This window comes from Pipistrellus kuhlii, unplaced genomic scaffold (assembly GCF_014108245.1).
Source record: "Pipistrellus kuhlii isolate mPipKuh1 unplaced genomic scaffold, mPipKuh1.p scaffold_m20_p_27, whole genome shotgun sequence".
In the NCBI taxonomy this organism is placed as follows: domain Eukaryota; kingdom Metazoa; phylum Chordata; class Mammalia; order Chiroptera; family Vespertilionidae; genus Pipistrellus; species Pipistrellus kuhlii.
The window spans coordinates 2,988,101-3,002,816 of record NW_023425526.1 but is presented as its reverse complement, the minus strand read 5'-3'; the positions used below and the strand labels follow the sequence as shown (position 1 = coordinate 3,002,816).

The 14,716-nt window shown below is 42.3% G+C and overlaps 1 protein-coding gene across 9 annotated transcripts in view; it reads right to left on the bottom strand.

Annotated features, from left to right (window-relative positions):
• The window catches only part of UXS1 (UDP-glucuronate decarboxylase 1), a 103,816-nt gene that overhangs the window by 34,957 nt on the left and 54,143 nt on the right, over positions 1-14,716 (bottom strand). For 6 of the 9 annotated variants that reach the window (XM_036453981.2, XM_036453982.2, XM_045587266.1 and 3 more), the window contains exon 5: positions 4,002-4,062. The exons of 1 other annotated variant lie outside the window; for it this stretch is intronic. In XM_036453981.2, the coding sequence (XP_036309874.1) occupies positions 4,002-4,062 (61 nt within the window). Of the gene's footprint in view, positions 1-4,001; positions 4,063-4,164; positions 4,304-7,480; positions 7,505-14,716 lie in introns of those variants that run through there. 2 more of the 9 variants (XM_045587270.1, XM_036453983.2) reach the window with 2 other exon arrangements.

Below are 14,716 nucleotides of genomic sequence, written 5' to 3'. Positions count from 1 at the left end.
TCCCACTTGGAAATAGTAGTAATAACCCTTGAAGACTGTGCAGGATCATAAATTAGTGCACAGCACCATACTTTCTGATCACAGTGACACAGAAAGAATAGAATTATCTTTCCTCTGCAGCTGAAGACAGTCCTTAATCCAAACTTAAATGCATAAACATTTTTGATGTGATAATGGGTGTACAAGTAAGAATAGACTTTAGATCTGCTCAGGGTGAGATTTATGAAGCCATCTAAAGGCAAGAGACCTTCTGTAACTATTTATGTGGGGAAAACAGATTTAATATTGACTCAGAAGTATGACTTTGGTGTTTGGGGTACATATTCCTACAATCTAGACGATGGGTAGAAAAACAAGAAACAACCTTATGTACTAACCCTTTACATATCAAGGTCACAAATAAGACATTTTTCCAGAATGGTAGTGTGAGGTGCTCTGTAGACCTGTTCCCCAGCAAAACAACCAGAACTGGTGAAAATTAATTAAAAACAAACAAACCAGCCCTAGCTGGTTTGGCTATCGGATAGAGCATCGGCCTGCAGACTGAAGGGTCCCAGGTTCGATTCCGGTCAAGGGCACATGCCTGAGTTGCTGACTCCATCTCCATTGTGGGGTATGCAGAAGGCAGCCAATCAATGATTCTCTCACAACAATGATGTTTCTATCTCTCTCTCCCTCTCCCTTCTTCTCTGAAATCAATAAATATGACACACAAACAAACTACCTGGTCAGCTAGCTCATTTGATTGGAGCACTATTCCACGCAACAAAAGGTCATGGATTTGAGTCCCAGTCAAGGTACTTCACTAGCTGTGGGTTTATTCTCTGGTTGGGGCACATAGGAGAGGCAACCAACCAATCAATGTTTCTCTCTCACATTGATTTTTCTTTCTCCCGCACTTTCTTTCTCTAAAAAAGTCAATAAACATATCCTCGGGTAAGGATTTGAAAACAACCACCACCACCATTTAAAGTCTCTAGAAATTGTCACAAGAGTATACAACAAATGAAGAAATATTTATGCAAGAAAATGTATTAAAATTCAGTAAAAGTCTGTGACACTTATGCCATGGCTCGCTTTCCCCTTCAACCTCCCACACCCACAGTTCACAATGGGAGAGTGGCGGGCGTGACCAAAATAAATGGAGCTCCCAGTCAAAAGATGGATTCTCACTAGGAAGGCAGCCACCAGCACCTCTCATCCCCACCAGCTGCGAGCCAGAAGCTGAATTCCTGGCAAGCGAGCCAGGTGGCAAAGAGCTCCCTTCCTCCAGCCAGATCCCACTCACGGGACACAGCTCCACCCCAGGCTCGGCAGGCTGTGACCAAAGAGACTGGTCCCTGTTTGCTCATAGGTGGAGATTCCAAGCCAAGAGAGGCCAGTTGAGAAGATGGGGCCTCTGCTCCTGCCCAGCTCCCAGCCTGTAAAAAGCAGTGGTATTCCCTCCCAGCTCCAGAGCAGTGGCTGAGGTCTCCCCAAGGGCAGGGGCAGTCAATACACAAAGAGAGCTCCAGAGTTGCCCCCCAAAATCAACTCAACGTGAAAGAGAGTATAGGGACTTCAAAACAGTGGAGATGGGATGGTAAGCAATACAAAGGAGGCTGGTAGCGCTATGAGGACAAGCTAAACCACAAACCAGAAAGTTCAACAGGAACATCCAGAGGAAGAGACATCTAAGAGCACTCCTGGGGCCAGAGCAAACCTCAAAACTGGCCTCAAAAATCCACCTCTGCAAAGGGGCCAGAACGTAATGGGCCAGACGAGGAGAAATTATAACCCAAAGCACTGTGGAAAGAACAGTTCACTCAGCTGGCAGTTACTGGGGCCTAACACTTGGTGTGACACCACACAAGGCGGATGGCTTAACAGCGACATCGGGGAGCGAGATGGTCAGTACCAGTAAGAACTCTGCTAGAGCCACTGCCGTCCAGGGTGCGTGTGTCCACGCCCAAGTCTGTGCTCGCTAAGGAGCATCCACGAGCTTCACAATTCCGGGGACACACACGTCACTAACACAGACCAGCCAAGCCACTGAACAAACAGAACCAAACAAAAATGAAACTCATCTCCCAGGGAGAGGAGAACAATATCCAGACTTGCTACAGTATACTACATAAAATGTCCAATTTTATACAAAGTATGCAATCTGCAAAGAAACAGGAATACATAACCTGTAAAGAAAAACACTCACCCAATAAACACTGCCTCTGTAAGGACTGGACGATGAATTTAACAAAGTTCCTCAACACAACCATCACAAATACTAGAGGTCCGGTGCACAAAATTCGTGCACTGGGGAGGAGGGGGTCCCTCAGCTCAGCCTGCCCCTTCTCACAGTCCGGGAGCCTCAGGGGATGTCCTACTGAAGGCTTTCTGGCTCCCTCTGCCAGTGGCGACTGGCTGATCAGGGAAAGGCACCATCCCCATCACCCCCTTACTACTGCTGCCTCTGGCTCCAGGAGATCAGGGGAAGGCGACGCCCCCATCACACCTCTGCTGCTGCCACTGCCAGCCGCAAGGCTGCCTGAGCCTTGGCCTTCGCAGCCACTGCGGCTTGTTTGAGCCTCACCCAGCACTCACTACTTGAGCCTTGGGCCCTTGCAGCAGCAGCAGCTGCCATCAGCAGCTTGCCTGAGTCCCAGGCCAACCTGGGCAAGCGGCAGCCACCATTGCATCCCGAATGTTGCAAGTCCCCACACCTGGCCCTGCAATTCCCCACCCACTCTCGCCTGCTGCGCATGCAGCCTGATGATAGATCATAACTATGAGAGTGTCCCAACCAACTTGCATATTACCCTATTATTAGATAGACTAGAGGCCCGTTGCACAAAGATTCGTGTAAGAATAGGCCTTCCTTCCCCTGGTTTCACTCCCAGCCACGTGGGAGCCTGCAAGTCCTCACTCCCAAAGGGCACCACTCCTGTAGCTCCCTCCACCTCCCGCCCTCCCCCTCATAGTAGGTTGTCTAGCTCTGCCAAGCCACTTTGCACCTGCGTATGCAAATTGACCAGCCATCTTTGTTGGGTTAATTTGCATACTCACTCCTGACTGACACCGTGGAGTTATGGTCAATTTGCATATTTCTTTTATTAGTGCAGCTGCTTGAAGAGCCCTGGCTGGTATTGTTCAGTAGTCATAGCACCAGCACTCACACTGAAGGATCTTGGGGCTCAATTCCCAGTCAAGAAGATGTACCTGGGTTTGAGTTCGCTCCCAGCTCCCTGGTCAGGGCACATGCAGGTAGCAACCAATCAATGTATCTCTTTCACAACAATGTTTTTTTTTTCTCTCTCTCTCCCCTTAATGTGGTCTGTGAACCATAAAAGATTTTAAAAACCATTGCTCTAGAAAAGTTTGACATTTCCTCAAAATATAAGACACCCAACAATTCCATTCATTGGTACATACTGAAAAGAACTGAAAACCTATGTCCTCACCAATACTTGTAGACATAGGTTTAATGCTTCTTTGTAGACATTATGTACAAAGAAGCATTATTCAAAGCAGAAACCCCAAATGCCATCAACTGATAAACAGATAAACAAAATATGGTACGTTCATACAGTGGGATATTGTTCAGGAATAAAGTACTGAATCATGCTACAGCATGGATAAACCTTGGAAAATTATTCTAAGTTTAAGAAATTAGACACTAAAGACCACATATTCCATCATTCTGTTAATATGAAATGTCCAAATCAGGAACAGCCATAAAGACAGGAAGTGATTTTAGTAATTGCCAGGAGTTGGTAGGGAAGGGGGAAAGAAGAAGTATGGAAAATGACTGCTAATGAGCATGAAGAAATTTCTTTTTGGCATGATAAAAAATATTCTAGAATTAGAACATGGTGCTGTATGCAGCTTTATGAATATTCTCTGTGTATGGTAAACCACTGAACTGTATATTCTATAAGGGTGAATTTTATGGTGTGCGAATTAAAACTTGATTTAGAAAGCAAATTATTTAATATTACAAATATTAATCAGATATGCAAACTTACCAAAATTCTTTTACGATCCTTTTCAGATAAAAATTTTACTGGTGGGTATTTCTGGGTGAAGCTGTATAATACAAAGAGATTAAAGAAGAAAAAAATCAAACATCTCATATGATTATTTTCTCTGCCTATCATCAAAGCAAAGGTCAGATTTTAGTACTGTTACTACTTTTGTTCTTCTCTTGCTACTCCAACTAGTGGGGCAGGAACCAAACAATCAGCGGCTAATTTGAATTCAAGAAATAGCTAATCTGCTCCTGGTTTCAAATCAAGTGAAGGGTATGCCTTGAGATTCTATTCTTAGAAGGGAAAATTGAAGAATGTGTAGACTACCAGCAGCCAAAGCTAAACACTAAAGGAGGAAGGTGGCAGCATCATCACAATGCTGTATCAGGCCTGGAAGCAAGAAAGCAGCTGCATAAAGTAGACCCAGTGTGGGAGAGGAGCCTTGGGGGAGTGAAAAAAGACCTCAAAGCTGATTTTCCTGATCTAGGCAGGTTCACAATTCCAGCACCCGCTTCCCAAATTGTGCCTCTGGGAAAAACTACTAGGCATCAGCACTTTCTGTCTCAGTCTCTTTGGAACCTACTCGGTCTCCTCTTATTTTTCCACTAGAGGCCTGGTGCACAAAATGCGTGCAAGGAGGGGTGTCCCTCAGCCCAGCCTGCACCCTCTCCAATATGGGACCTCTTGAGGGATGTCCAACCACATGTTTAGGCCCAATCCCACTGTGACATCCCTCTCACAATCCAGAACTGCTAGCTCCTAACTGCCTTCCCTGCAGGCCTGGCCCCCCACCAACTGCCCTCCCCTGATGGCTTGGTCTCCCACAACTCCCCTCCTCTGCAGGCCTGGGTTCCTCCCAACTGCCCTCCCCTGCATGCCTGGTCCCCCCTAACTTCGCACCACTGCCTTCCCCTGCAAGCCATCTTGTGGCAGCCATCTTGTGGTGGCCATCTTGTGTCCACATGGGGAAAGCCATCTTTGACCACATGGGGGAGGCCATCTTGTGTCTTGGTATGATGCAATTTGCATATTACTCTTTTACTAGATAGAATGCCTCTTGCCCCAGGGCATGGGTCCTGACCCACACTGATAATTCAGGAGCAGGATAGCATAAATCATATATAAGATGTCAAATGGGAGCTGCTAAGTACAGATTTGAAACAGCTTTCTTAAAAAAGGCCTTTCTTTTTGTTTGCTATGGCCTTCCACAATTTATGAGAAGCACCTGTAATTAAACCCCAAGGTTGTTAGCTCCTCTGTTCAAACTGCAAGACAAGATAAGCTACTCTCAAGGTTACACTCTTGCATACCCCCTCTTTTTACAACTAAAGGATAATTCTTACCAAGCAGTCTCTAGTTAACAGAAAGTTCCCTCCTCCCCTCTCTCCCCTTTGAACAAGCTCTTTTGAACTTGTTTTGCTCTAAGCATGTTTTACAGGCTCGGGGGGGCGGGGGGGGGGGGAATAGGGGATCTGTCCGGACTGTCTCCTGAAAGACAAAGAAACTCAACTTCACCCAAAATCCTCCTCCCTTCCTTGTCACTTAACAACCAAGGATTAAAAGGGGAAGCCACTCTTCTGTTTCTTGCCCTGTGTTGATTAGCAATACTTGGGCCTTCCCCTTCAGGGAAAGTAAAATAAACTTCCTCTCTGCATCTCTTCCTTTAGCTGTGAATTCTTTCATAGTCCTCACCACCAGCCAAACCCTAACGAAATTATTTTTTTAAATTCCAAGAAATAGGCTTTGTTGTTACTATCTTAATTGGAGTTGCTGGGCCAGGGGCACTGTCTTCATGCCCTCCACATCTCAGCTGGGATACCGAATGCATCAGTGGTTGCGAAGAGAACAGTATATGACAGGTGTCTGGAAAGAGGCCTTGAAGCAAGTGTTCCTCACTGGAAGAACCATTAAGTTGGAGGGTGGAACAGAGGGCTTTCCTTTCAATCCAGACAATTCTCCTGTTAGGAGCTTCCAGATTCTCAAAAGGTCAAGTGCCCCTTGAGACTACAAAAACAGAGGCAGGCCGGTGGGAAGATGTGAGGGGATGGTGAGAAACTCAGTCTTCCCCCAGTTAGTTCTGTGCATCTTAGCACTTCCTGCTCTAACAGGCAGGGGCCATCTTTTTCCTTTCTTATTTTCCAGTTACAGAGGACATACAATACCATATCAGTTTCAGGTGTACAACACACAGCTGGATATTTATATACGCCATGACGTGATCACCACAAGAGGAGAGCGGCTGTCTTTAGCACACCCGCCATGGTGAGTGCGCTGTTGTGGGACCGGGGCAAGCTCCACTGCGCCATGAGCATTCTTGCTGGAAGGCGGGGGAGCCAACAGCCGCCTTCGCTGGGAAGTGATCCTTTGTCACTGCAGATACTTCCTCAGTCACACAGGTGTAGGGCAGCAAAGTAAACCTCAGCAATGCTGTGTGCAGCCCTCACACCTGCCACAATTCCCCTTGTCTTCTCATGTCCTCCACTCCAGACCCAATCCCGAGTTACAAATCCCACCAACAGAATGAAGCATGAATTAAATAATAAACACTTTCTTACATCCCCAAATTAATTCTTTAGTAACTACTTTATGCCATTTCAGACTCCAACCTTATTATTTAATGAGATAGCCAGTAAAGACGTTTTTCTTAGAGTTCAAAGTATCATTATTTGCTATCTATTCAAAGAATATTTAACGATATTGAAAGAAATCTGAGAGACAGAAAGGCAGTTTTAGGGAAAAGGGGGTCCTGGGGAGAGGAATGCATTAGTGATGGGAGGAGATAGCTCCAAGATGCCAGAATGCTTATCTCACTTTTGCAGAGGACGGAGAAATGTTACAGAGGAAGCAAACATTCAGAGGATAGAGGAATGTTGCAAGGTGAGAGGGAGAGGAGAGGGGGCACCACAGGGGCTCCGGACTTTGAAACTGATACTCTGCATGAGAATGACCGATTAAGAAAGCACACGGGTCACAGATTAAAGAAGGGCCCAAGGAGAAAGGGTCCTGAAGAGACAAAGAGCTGCAGCCTTTATCAACCGGAGACAGAGAGGCTCAAAAAGGATGGATGCTTTTTCCCCCATAAGAGAGAGTGAGCAAGCTTTTGGGGACCCCTCCCCTGAACCCTGCCCAAGCAAAGTCTGTATATGCTCCCAATAAACTGCCACATTTTTTACTAAAGAAGCGTTTTAGTTTGCGAATTTATTCTTCAAACTTCGTAGGGCAAGAACCCACAAGGGGGAGATTCTGCACCCCGAAGCCCACATATCAGTATGAAGGTGGAATTTTAAGGCGGCGTGTAGTCAAAGTAAGGAAGAGGAAAGCCCACATTAGCCATGTGCTTATACTTCCGGAAAAGCACTGTCCCTATTCTTTCCCTGAAAAAATACAATCATGACCTTTCAAAAATATTTCTTGGGGGCTACTTTACTCAAAGTAGCAAGCACACCAAGACTACATTATTTCAGATATAGTCCTACCCGCAGGTGCTGAGACTGGCCTGACCATCCCTAGAGCAGAGCCAGGAAAAGTACAACCAGACCGAGCTCCGCTGGTTTCCACCACTAAGTCAGGTTCGGGCCTGACTTTCTAACCAAAGCATTAACTCACGCTCATCTGTCACCGGACATACCAACCTGAAGAACAGAACCTTTTTAGCATAACCAGTACGGCAGAGCCAACAGGCAACTTCTTAACCTTTGCACCTATTTTAAAGGTCATTCTGACTGCCCAAGAAGCATAAGTTACCGGTAAATTCCTTACGATTATATTCACACTGTGCTTCTCCTTCCAGTTTGAAAAGCGTCCAGGAAGCCTGTGTAGGAAGATCTGAACTTACCTCCTCCGCCCAGCTACACACGGAACATGACAAACTGTAGCTACACATGGAACAATTTGCTCTGAAAACTAGCTGAGCAGGTCATTCAGGACAAGGATAAAAGGGCCGCATCGAGTCGGGTAGCAGAAACAGAATACTAGGTCTCGATAAAACACCCACCCAGGCCAGGAGAGAGCTCACAAATACCGAGCTTCCCCCCAAGGTGTGGGTTTGTGCCCCACATCAAGCACCCGACCCTTGGACTCTGCCTGGGAGACATGAGCCCCCAAAACATTTGGCTCTGAAACAGAACTGGATTTGCGTCCAAGAGAGCCAGAGGAAGGTAACAGAGATTCACTCCTCAAAGGCTGTGCGGCCCAAGTTGGTTTGGCTCAGTGGTTAGAGCATCAGCCGCAGAACGAAGGGTCCCAGGTTCAATTCCAGTCAAGGGCACCTGGGTTGCAGGCTCAATTCCAGGCCCAGGATAAGGCTTGTTCAGGAGACAATTAGGGAAGAAAAGACACTGGCAAGAGGCGTATTTGCATTCTCCTTCCACCTTTATATAGTGTTGGTGGGCACCATTTTTGCATTCTGTCTCTAACCTGCTAACGCCAGTGGGCACGCCTGACACCACACCACTCCTATAGCCCCAACGAAGTTTAAGTGGCCCCACGTAGCCCATACAAGGGACACCCCCAGGCACCTGGCTCTTGTGGCCAGGATGAACTGTGCTTCTGGGCCCCGTGGATCTGAAACAATTAGCGACAGTTCTTGGGAAACTATCTCTCTCTCACACACACACACACACACACACACACACACACCACGCACAGACAGCAGACTGAAACAGCCAGGTCTTCCTTTGGAAAAGGGCTACTTACTCGTCCTCAGCTTCAGCCTGAGCGGCAGGCTTTCGGCGGAAGACTATCCCAGGCTAAGGAAGGGTTCCTCACAGAACATGGGCCGGGAAGCCAACTGTGCGCTCTGCCCAGGACTTGCTACAGCACCAGGACCTCTCAGAAAAGAGCTCAAACACTTGCTGAGCCCTGCACTTTTGCAACTATTGCCAAGGAGAAAGCCCATAACTCAGGTGGGTCTGGAAGTCGGCAGGTGCCCCTGCAGTCCCACAGGTTATGTAGGTTTGCTGCTACCTGAGGGTCTAGACTCCAGTCAGCCTGGAAGCAGGTGCTGACTGAGATCCACTCTCTGCAGCACCACAGGTCTTGGCACCCGTTCCAGGAGCCACGACAAAGAATAAACCAGAATGTTTAGACAACCACCAGGTTCAAGAGACAACCGAGTGCCAGGGAAAGGCTAAACAGTAAGGTTCATCTCCTGCCTGCGGCCACCCTTCAGGGCTGGCAGACAGAGACAGCTGCTTCACTAACACACAAAACAAACAGGGTCAAGCAAATGAGGAAACAACGGAATGCATTCCAAACAAAACAATAAAACACCAGGAAAAAAAACATAATAAAACCAAGGTAAATAGTTTACCTAATTAGATTTCAAAGCGATGATCATAAAGATGCTAACCAAACTCAGGAGAAAAATTTATAAACACAGCATAAACATCAACAAAGTTAAAATATAAGAACCAAACAGATGTCATAGAGCTGAAGAATAAAAAACTAAACTGAAAAATACAGTAGGAGGGGTTCAATGGCAGATTAGAAGGAGCAGGGGGGAAAAAAGAATCAGTGATCTAGAAAGACAGGGCAATAGACTTCATCACAAAAGAGCCACAAAAAGGAAAAACAAATTAAAAATGGAAGATGACTTAAGGGACATATAAGAAAACATCAAGTGAGCCAAAACCGGTTTGGCTCAATGGATAGAGCGTTGGCTTGGGGACTGAAGGGTCCCAGGTTCGATTCTAGTCAGGGGCATGTACCTTGGTTGCGGGCATATCCCCAGTAGGGGGTGTGCAAGAGGCAGCTGATCAATGACTCTCTCTCATCGATGTTACTAACTCTCTCTCTCCCTTCCTCTCTGTACAAAATCAATAAAATATATTTTTTTTAAAGAAAGAAAAGAAAACATCAAGTGAAATAACATTCATATTATAAGGGGTCCTAGGAAGAGAAGATAAAGGGTCAGAAAAGTTATTTGAAGAAATAATGGCTGAAAACTTCCCCAAACTTGGGAAGCAAACAGATAACCCTATCCAAAAAGTCAGAGAATTTGAAACAAAATGAACCCAAAGAGGCTAAAAGAACATATAAAATGCCTAAAGTTGATAATGTTAGGAAAATCTTAAAAGCAGGGGGGAAAAAAAAACAAAACAAAAAAAAAAAAAAAAAAAAAAACACGTATTAAGTATAAGAGAGTCCCTATAAGACTATCAGCAGATTTCTCACAAAAACTTTGTAAGCCAGAAGGGAATGACGTGATAAATTCAAAAGGACTGAGAGGAAAAATACCTTTCCAAACAAGAAAACTACCTGGCAACGTTACCAGTCAGAACTGGAGAGACAGGGTTCCAGACAAACTAAAGCTAAAGGCCATCAAAACTAACCCGGTCTTACAAGAAATGCAAATTTTAAGCTGAAAAGAAAGGGCACTACTCACTAACATGAAAATGAGTAAAAATCTCTGATAAAAGTATATTAAGAAGATAGTATATTATAAAGCTAATATGAAGGTCAAATGAGAAGATTCATAAAAATAACTAACACTGTAACAATTAGATAAATGCTCCCTATAAGAGATTCACTTTAGATGTAGACACATACAGAATGAAAGTGATGTTATGGAAAAAGATGTTTCATGCAAATGGAAACCAAAAGCAAGCTGCAGTAGCTATATTTATATCAGGCAAAATAGACTTTAAAACAAAGAATGTAGAAAGAGATAAAGATGCTCATCATATAATGATAAAGGGTCAATCCATCAAGGAAATATAACATTTACAAATATTTCTTCAACCAATGTGGAAGCACCTAAGTACAGGTCTAAAGAAAGAAAGAACAACACAATACCACCACACTGAAGTGAATGGATAGACTGTCAAGAGAGAAAGTCAGCACACAATACACTAAATCAGATGACATTAATAGATATTTTCAGAACATTCTAACCAAGAACATCATTCTCAGAAGAATGGAGCATTCTACAGGATAGATCCTATAAATCATATTAAGCATCTTTTCCAACCACAAAATTAGAAAGTAATTTCAAGAAAACTGAAATAATACAAAACATGACAAGATTAAACAACATGCTGCTGAACCAATGGGTCAATAAAAAACAAAAGTGAAATAAGAAATACCTGAGCAAAAGGAAATTCAAATACAGCACACCAAAATCTATGAAGTACAATACAGAAAAGCAATTCTAAAAGGTGTATTCAAGTAAATAAAGGCTGATGGGTCGGGGTTTCAGAGAGCCTCTCCACTAGAGAAAGGTTACTGCCTGCTCCCCACGCCTTCTAATTTATATTTCTTGTCTAGTGTATTCATTTGTGTGTCAGCCCTCCTCCTCCTACCCTTTCGCCAGCCTCATATGTCTAAACATACTTTTCCAAAGTCTTTGGTAACTTAAAACGTTAGAACACTGCTGAATTAAATGGTAAAAATTATTAAATATTTAGATATTTTTAAATGACAAAATACTGAAATATTTTTTAAATATATATATTTTTTTATTTCCGAGAGGAAGATAAGAACATCAATAATAAGAGAGAATTATTGATCGGCTGCCTTCTGCATGCCCCCCACTTAAGATTGAGCATGTGCCCTTGGCCAGAATCAAACATGGGACCCTTCAATCCGCAGGCTGACACTCTATTCACTGAACCAAAAGTAGTAAAATATTAATCTGAGTTTGCCTCATATGAAAAATCTAAAGGATATATTTGAATCTATTAATTAAATATGTCTTGTATTTTATTTGAAATATATCCTTTAAAATGTGAAGGTTTTACTAACCTGAGAAATGCTAAGCATTTAACGAACCAACCTAAAATTTAAGGCTTCTAAAAGTTAAAATTAAATTGGGAAAGATTATATAGTTATAATAATCAAATGCATAAAGCATAGAAATTCATTTTTGAGAAAAATAATTCTGGATTTTTCTCTAGAAAAATTAGGAGTTCAAAACATATTGTAGTCCTTATGTATACTATGTGTGATAAAATTTCAACCTAGGATATAATATTTTATTGGCCCGATTAAAAAAGGATTAATGCCATTGGTCTGAACCAAATTTTTAATATAAAAACCAGTTTAAATTTAATTAATACCTTTTAGAATAATTACAAAAAGTGTATAATATAATCTTTGGGTTATGTATATTTCAGTCTTTCCAGGTTAAATATTAGGACTTTAACCGAGAGATAGCTTTGGAACATTTCAAGGGCCCAGAAATTATTCAGGGATTTACTCTCTTTTTAAAAGAAATATTTTTTAACTAAATTAGGCCAATATAATATACTTAAAATCATACAGGAAGCTTTATCAAATAAAAATTGATAACTGTGTTCTATTTATATACATATATTTTATTTTATTTATTTATTTATTATTAAATTATTATCTTTGTACATATACCAATGCCCCCCCTCCCATACATACCCTCCCTCCCCAGAGTTTTATGTCCATTGGTTGTACTTATATGCATGTATACAAGTCCTTCGGTTGATCTCTTATCTACCCCAGATCTCCCTACCCTCACCACTGTAATTTGACAGTCTGCTTGTTGCTTTACTGTCTCTTTATCTATCTTTTGGTTCTTCAGTTTATAATGTTATCATCCATAAATGGGTGAGGTCATGTGGTGTTTCTCTTTCATTGACTGGCTTATTTCACTCAGCATGATGTTCTCCAATTCCATTATATACATATATTTTAAATGTTATCAAAGTCTCAACCTCTAAGGGAAAGCAGGACAAAGTTACTGAATACTTCTTAAGCAGATTATTCAGCAACGGAATCTTAAAACAAGAAGCCTCAGACAGCTTGCTCTTCAAATAGGCAAGGGGGATGGGGCAACATCTGTACTTGACAGGTTAAATGTATGAGTTTACTTACTTTGCTTTTTCAATAAAGATGCCTACTTTAGTTACTTAATAAGTTAGCTTTTTACAATAAAATCAAGGTCTCATATAAACTAATTTTATAAACAATTGGTTCTAACAAAGTCCAAAGTAAATTTGCATACATATGCAAATGAGCACTAGCCACAAAGAATACTATTTAAAAGTAAATTTTAAGCTTATTAAAAAGGAGAAATTTTAAAATCTCTTCCGCTAATATTTACAAAGTAAAATGATAGTTATTATTCAAACATTAAATCTCACCATTAATAAGATATCATAAGTAAAAGGAGTTACTTTTACTTGATATGTATGCATTGCAGTATTGGCCAGCATACCTCTCTCCTATTGGTATTTCTAAAAAGCAACCAAGTATGTTACTCTGTTTAAAAGAAAGAAAAAGGTTTTTTTTTAAAAAAAGAATCTCCCTAAATGTGGCCTAGAAATTACTCTGGGAGAAAAAAACAAAAGGAGAGTCCCTTCAAATATCTAGAAAACTGTAATTAAAAATAAAAAATCCCAACTTGTAAAACAAAAAAGGAGGGGATAGTGGAGAAATCTCCTATAAATAAACTACATCAAGCCTTAATTACTTTACATTTTTTCACTTGTAATGCTGATGGCCAGATACCCATGGAATTATACTGGTGTCAGAATAAGCCAAAGGAAAATGGTCTCACTAAATAGAAAGATCCCAAGTCTGGTTTATGGAAAGGTCCCTTTATTAACCTTTGGTAGAAGATATGCTTGTATATTTCCAGAAAGTTCCCCCAAGCTCATGTGGATTCCCGCAACATGAATCCGAGAGAGGACCTTGCACCCTGAGCCTCACCCTGTACCTGTGACTGCAGATGACTGACTACTCCAACCACAGATAGCAGTAGCCACAAGCAACACGCTGACAAGACAGAGGAGAAACAATCCAGAGATGGGGTATGGTAAAGACGCCTTTCCATGCTAGCAGTCATCAGCTGTGCGTCAGTGCAGGTTGCCCTGGACAAAGCCAAAGAAGTTCAGACCTGCACTGCCATTGCCCACCATTTGTCCACCATCCAGAACTTGAATATCATTGCCATCATGTCACAGGGGACAGTGATTGGGAAGGGGACCTGTATAGAACGGATGGCTCAGAAAGAAGTCTACTACAGACTAATTCCTTAAATACCTGACAATTTTTAAAAGGATATAAAAGAACACAATCCTTTTCATTGTATTTCCCTACATTTGCCTGTTAGCATAACCACTATTGTCTGTCTCATTCCTGTTCTTATATGTGTAATTCTAGTCTGCAGATGCAGAATGTAAAGTCTTAAAAGGACCCAAGACTTGCAAGTGGCATACACTTTTCAAGATTTATTAAGAAAACCAAAAGGGCCGAAACCAGTTTGGCTCAGCGGTAGAGTGTCAGTCTGCGGACTGAAAGGTCCCAGGTTTGATTCCGGTCAAGGGCATGTACCTTGGTTGCGGGCACATTCCCAGTAGGGGGTGTGCAAGAGGCAGCTGGTCGATGTTTCTCTCTCATCGACGTTTCTAGCTCTCCATCTCTCTCCCTTTCTCTCTGTAAAAAATCAATAAAATATATTTTTTTTTAAAAGAAAAAAGAAAAGAAAAAAGAAAACCAAAAGGGGGGATTGCTGGAAGCAAAGACCAACAATAGTTCGCATAATCATGCAAGAAGTCTCATGGAAGGCTAATGGACTTGGATATTCAGCAGGACTGAAAGTCCGCATAATGCCTTGCTATTGGTCAAATGGCTTAAGGCAATTCCCTAATGTGATAATACTTTTATTGTTTACCAAACTTTACCATTGATATACCTATTTCTATTCTTAAAGGGCAAATGTGTATTCAAGTAAATAAAAG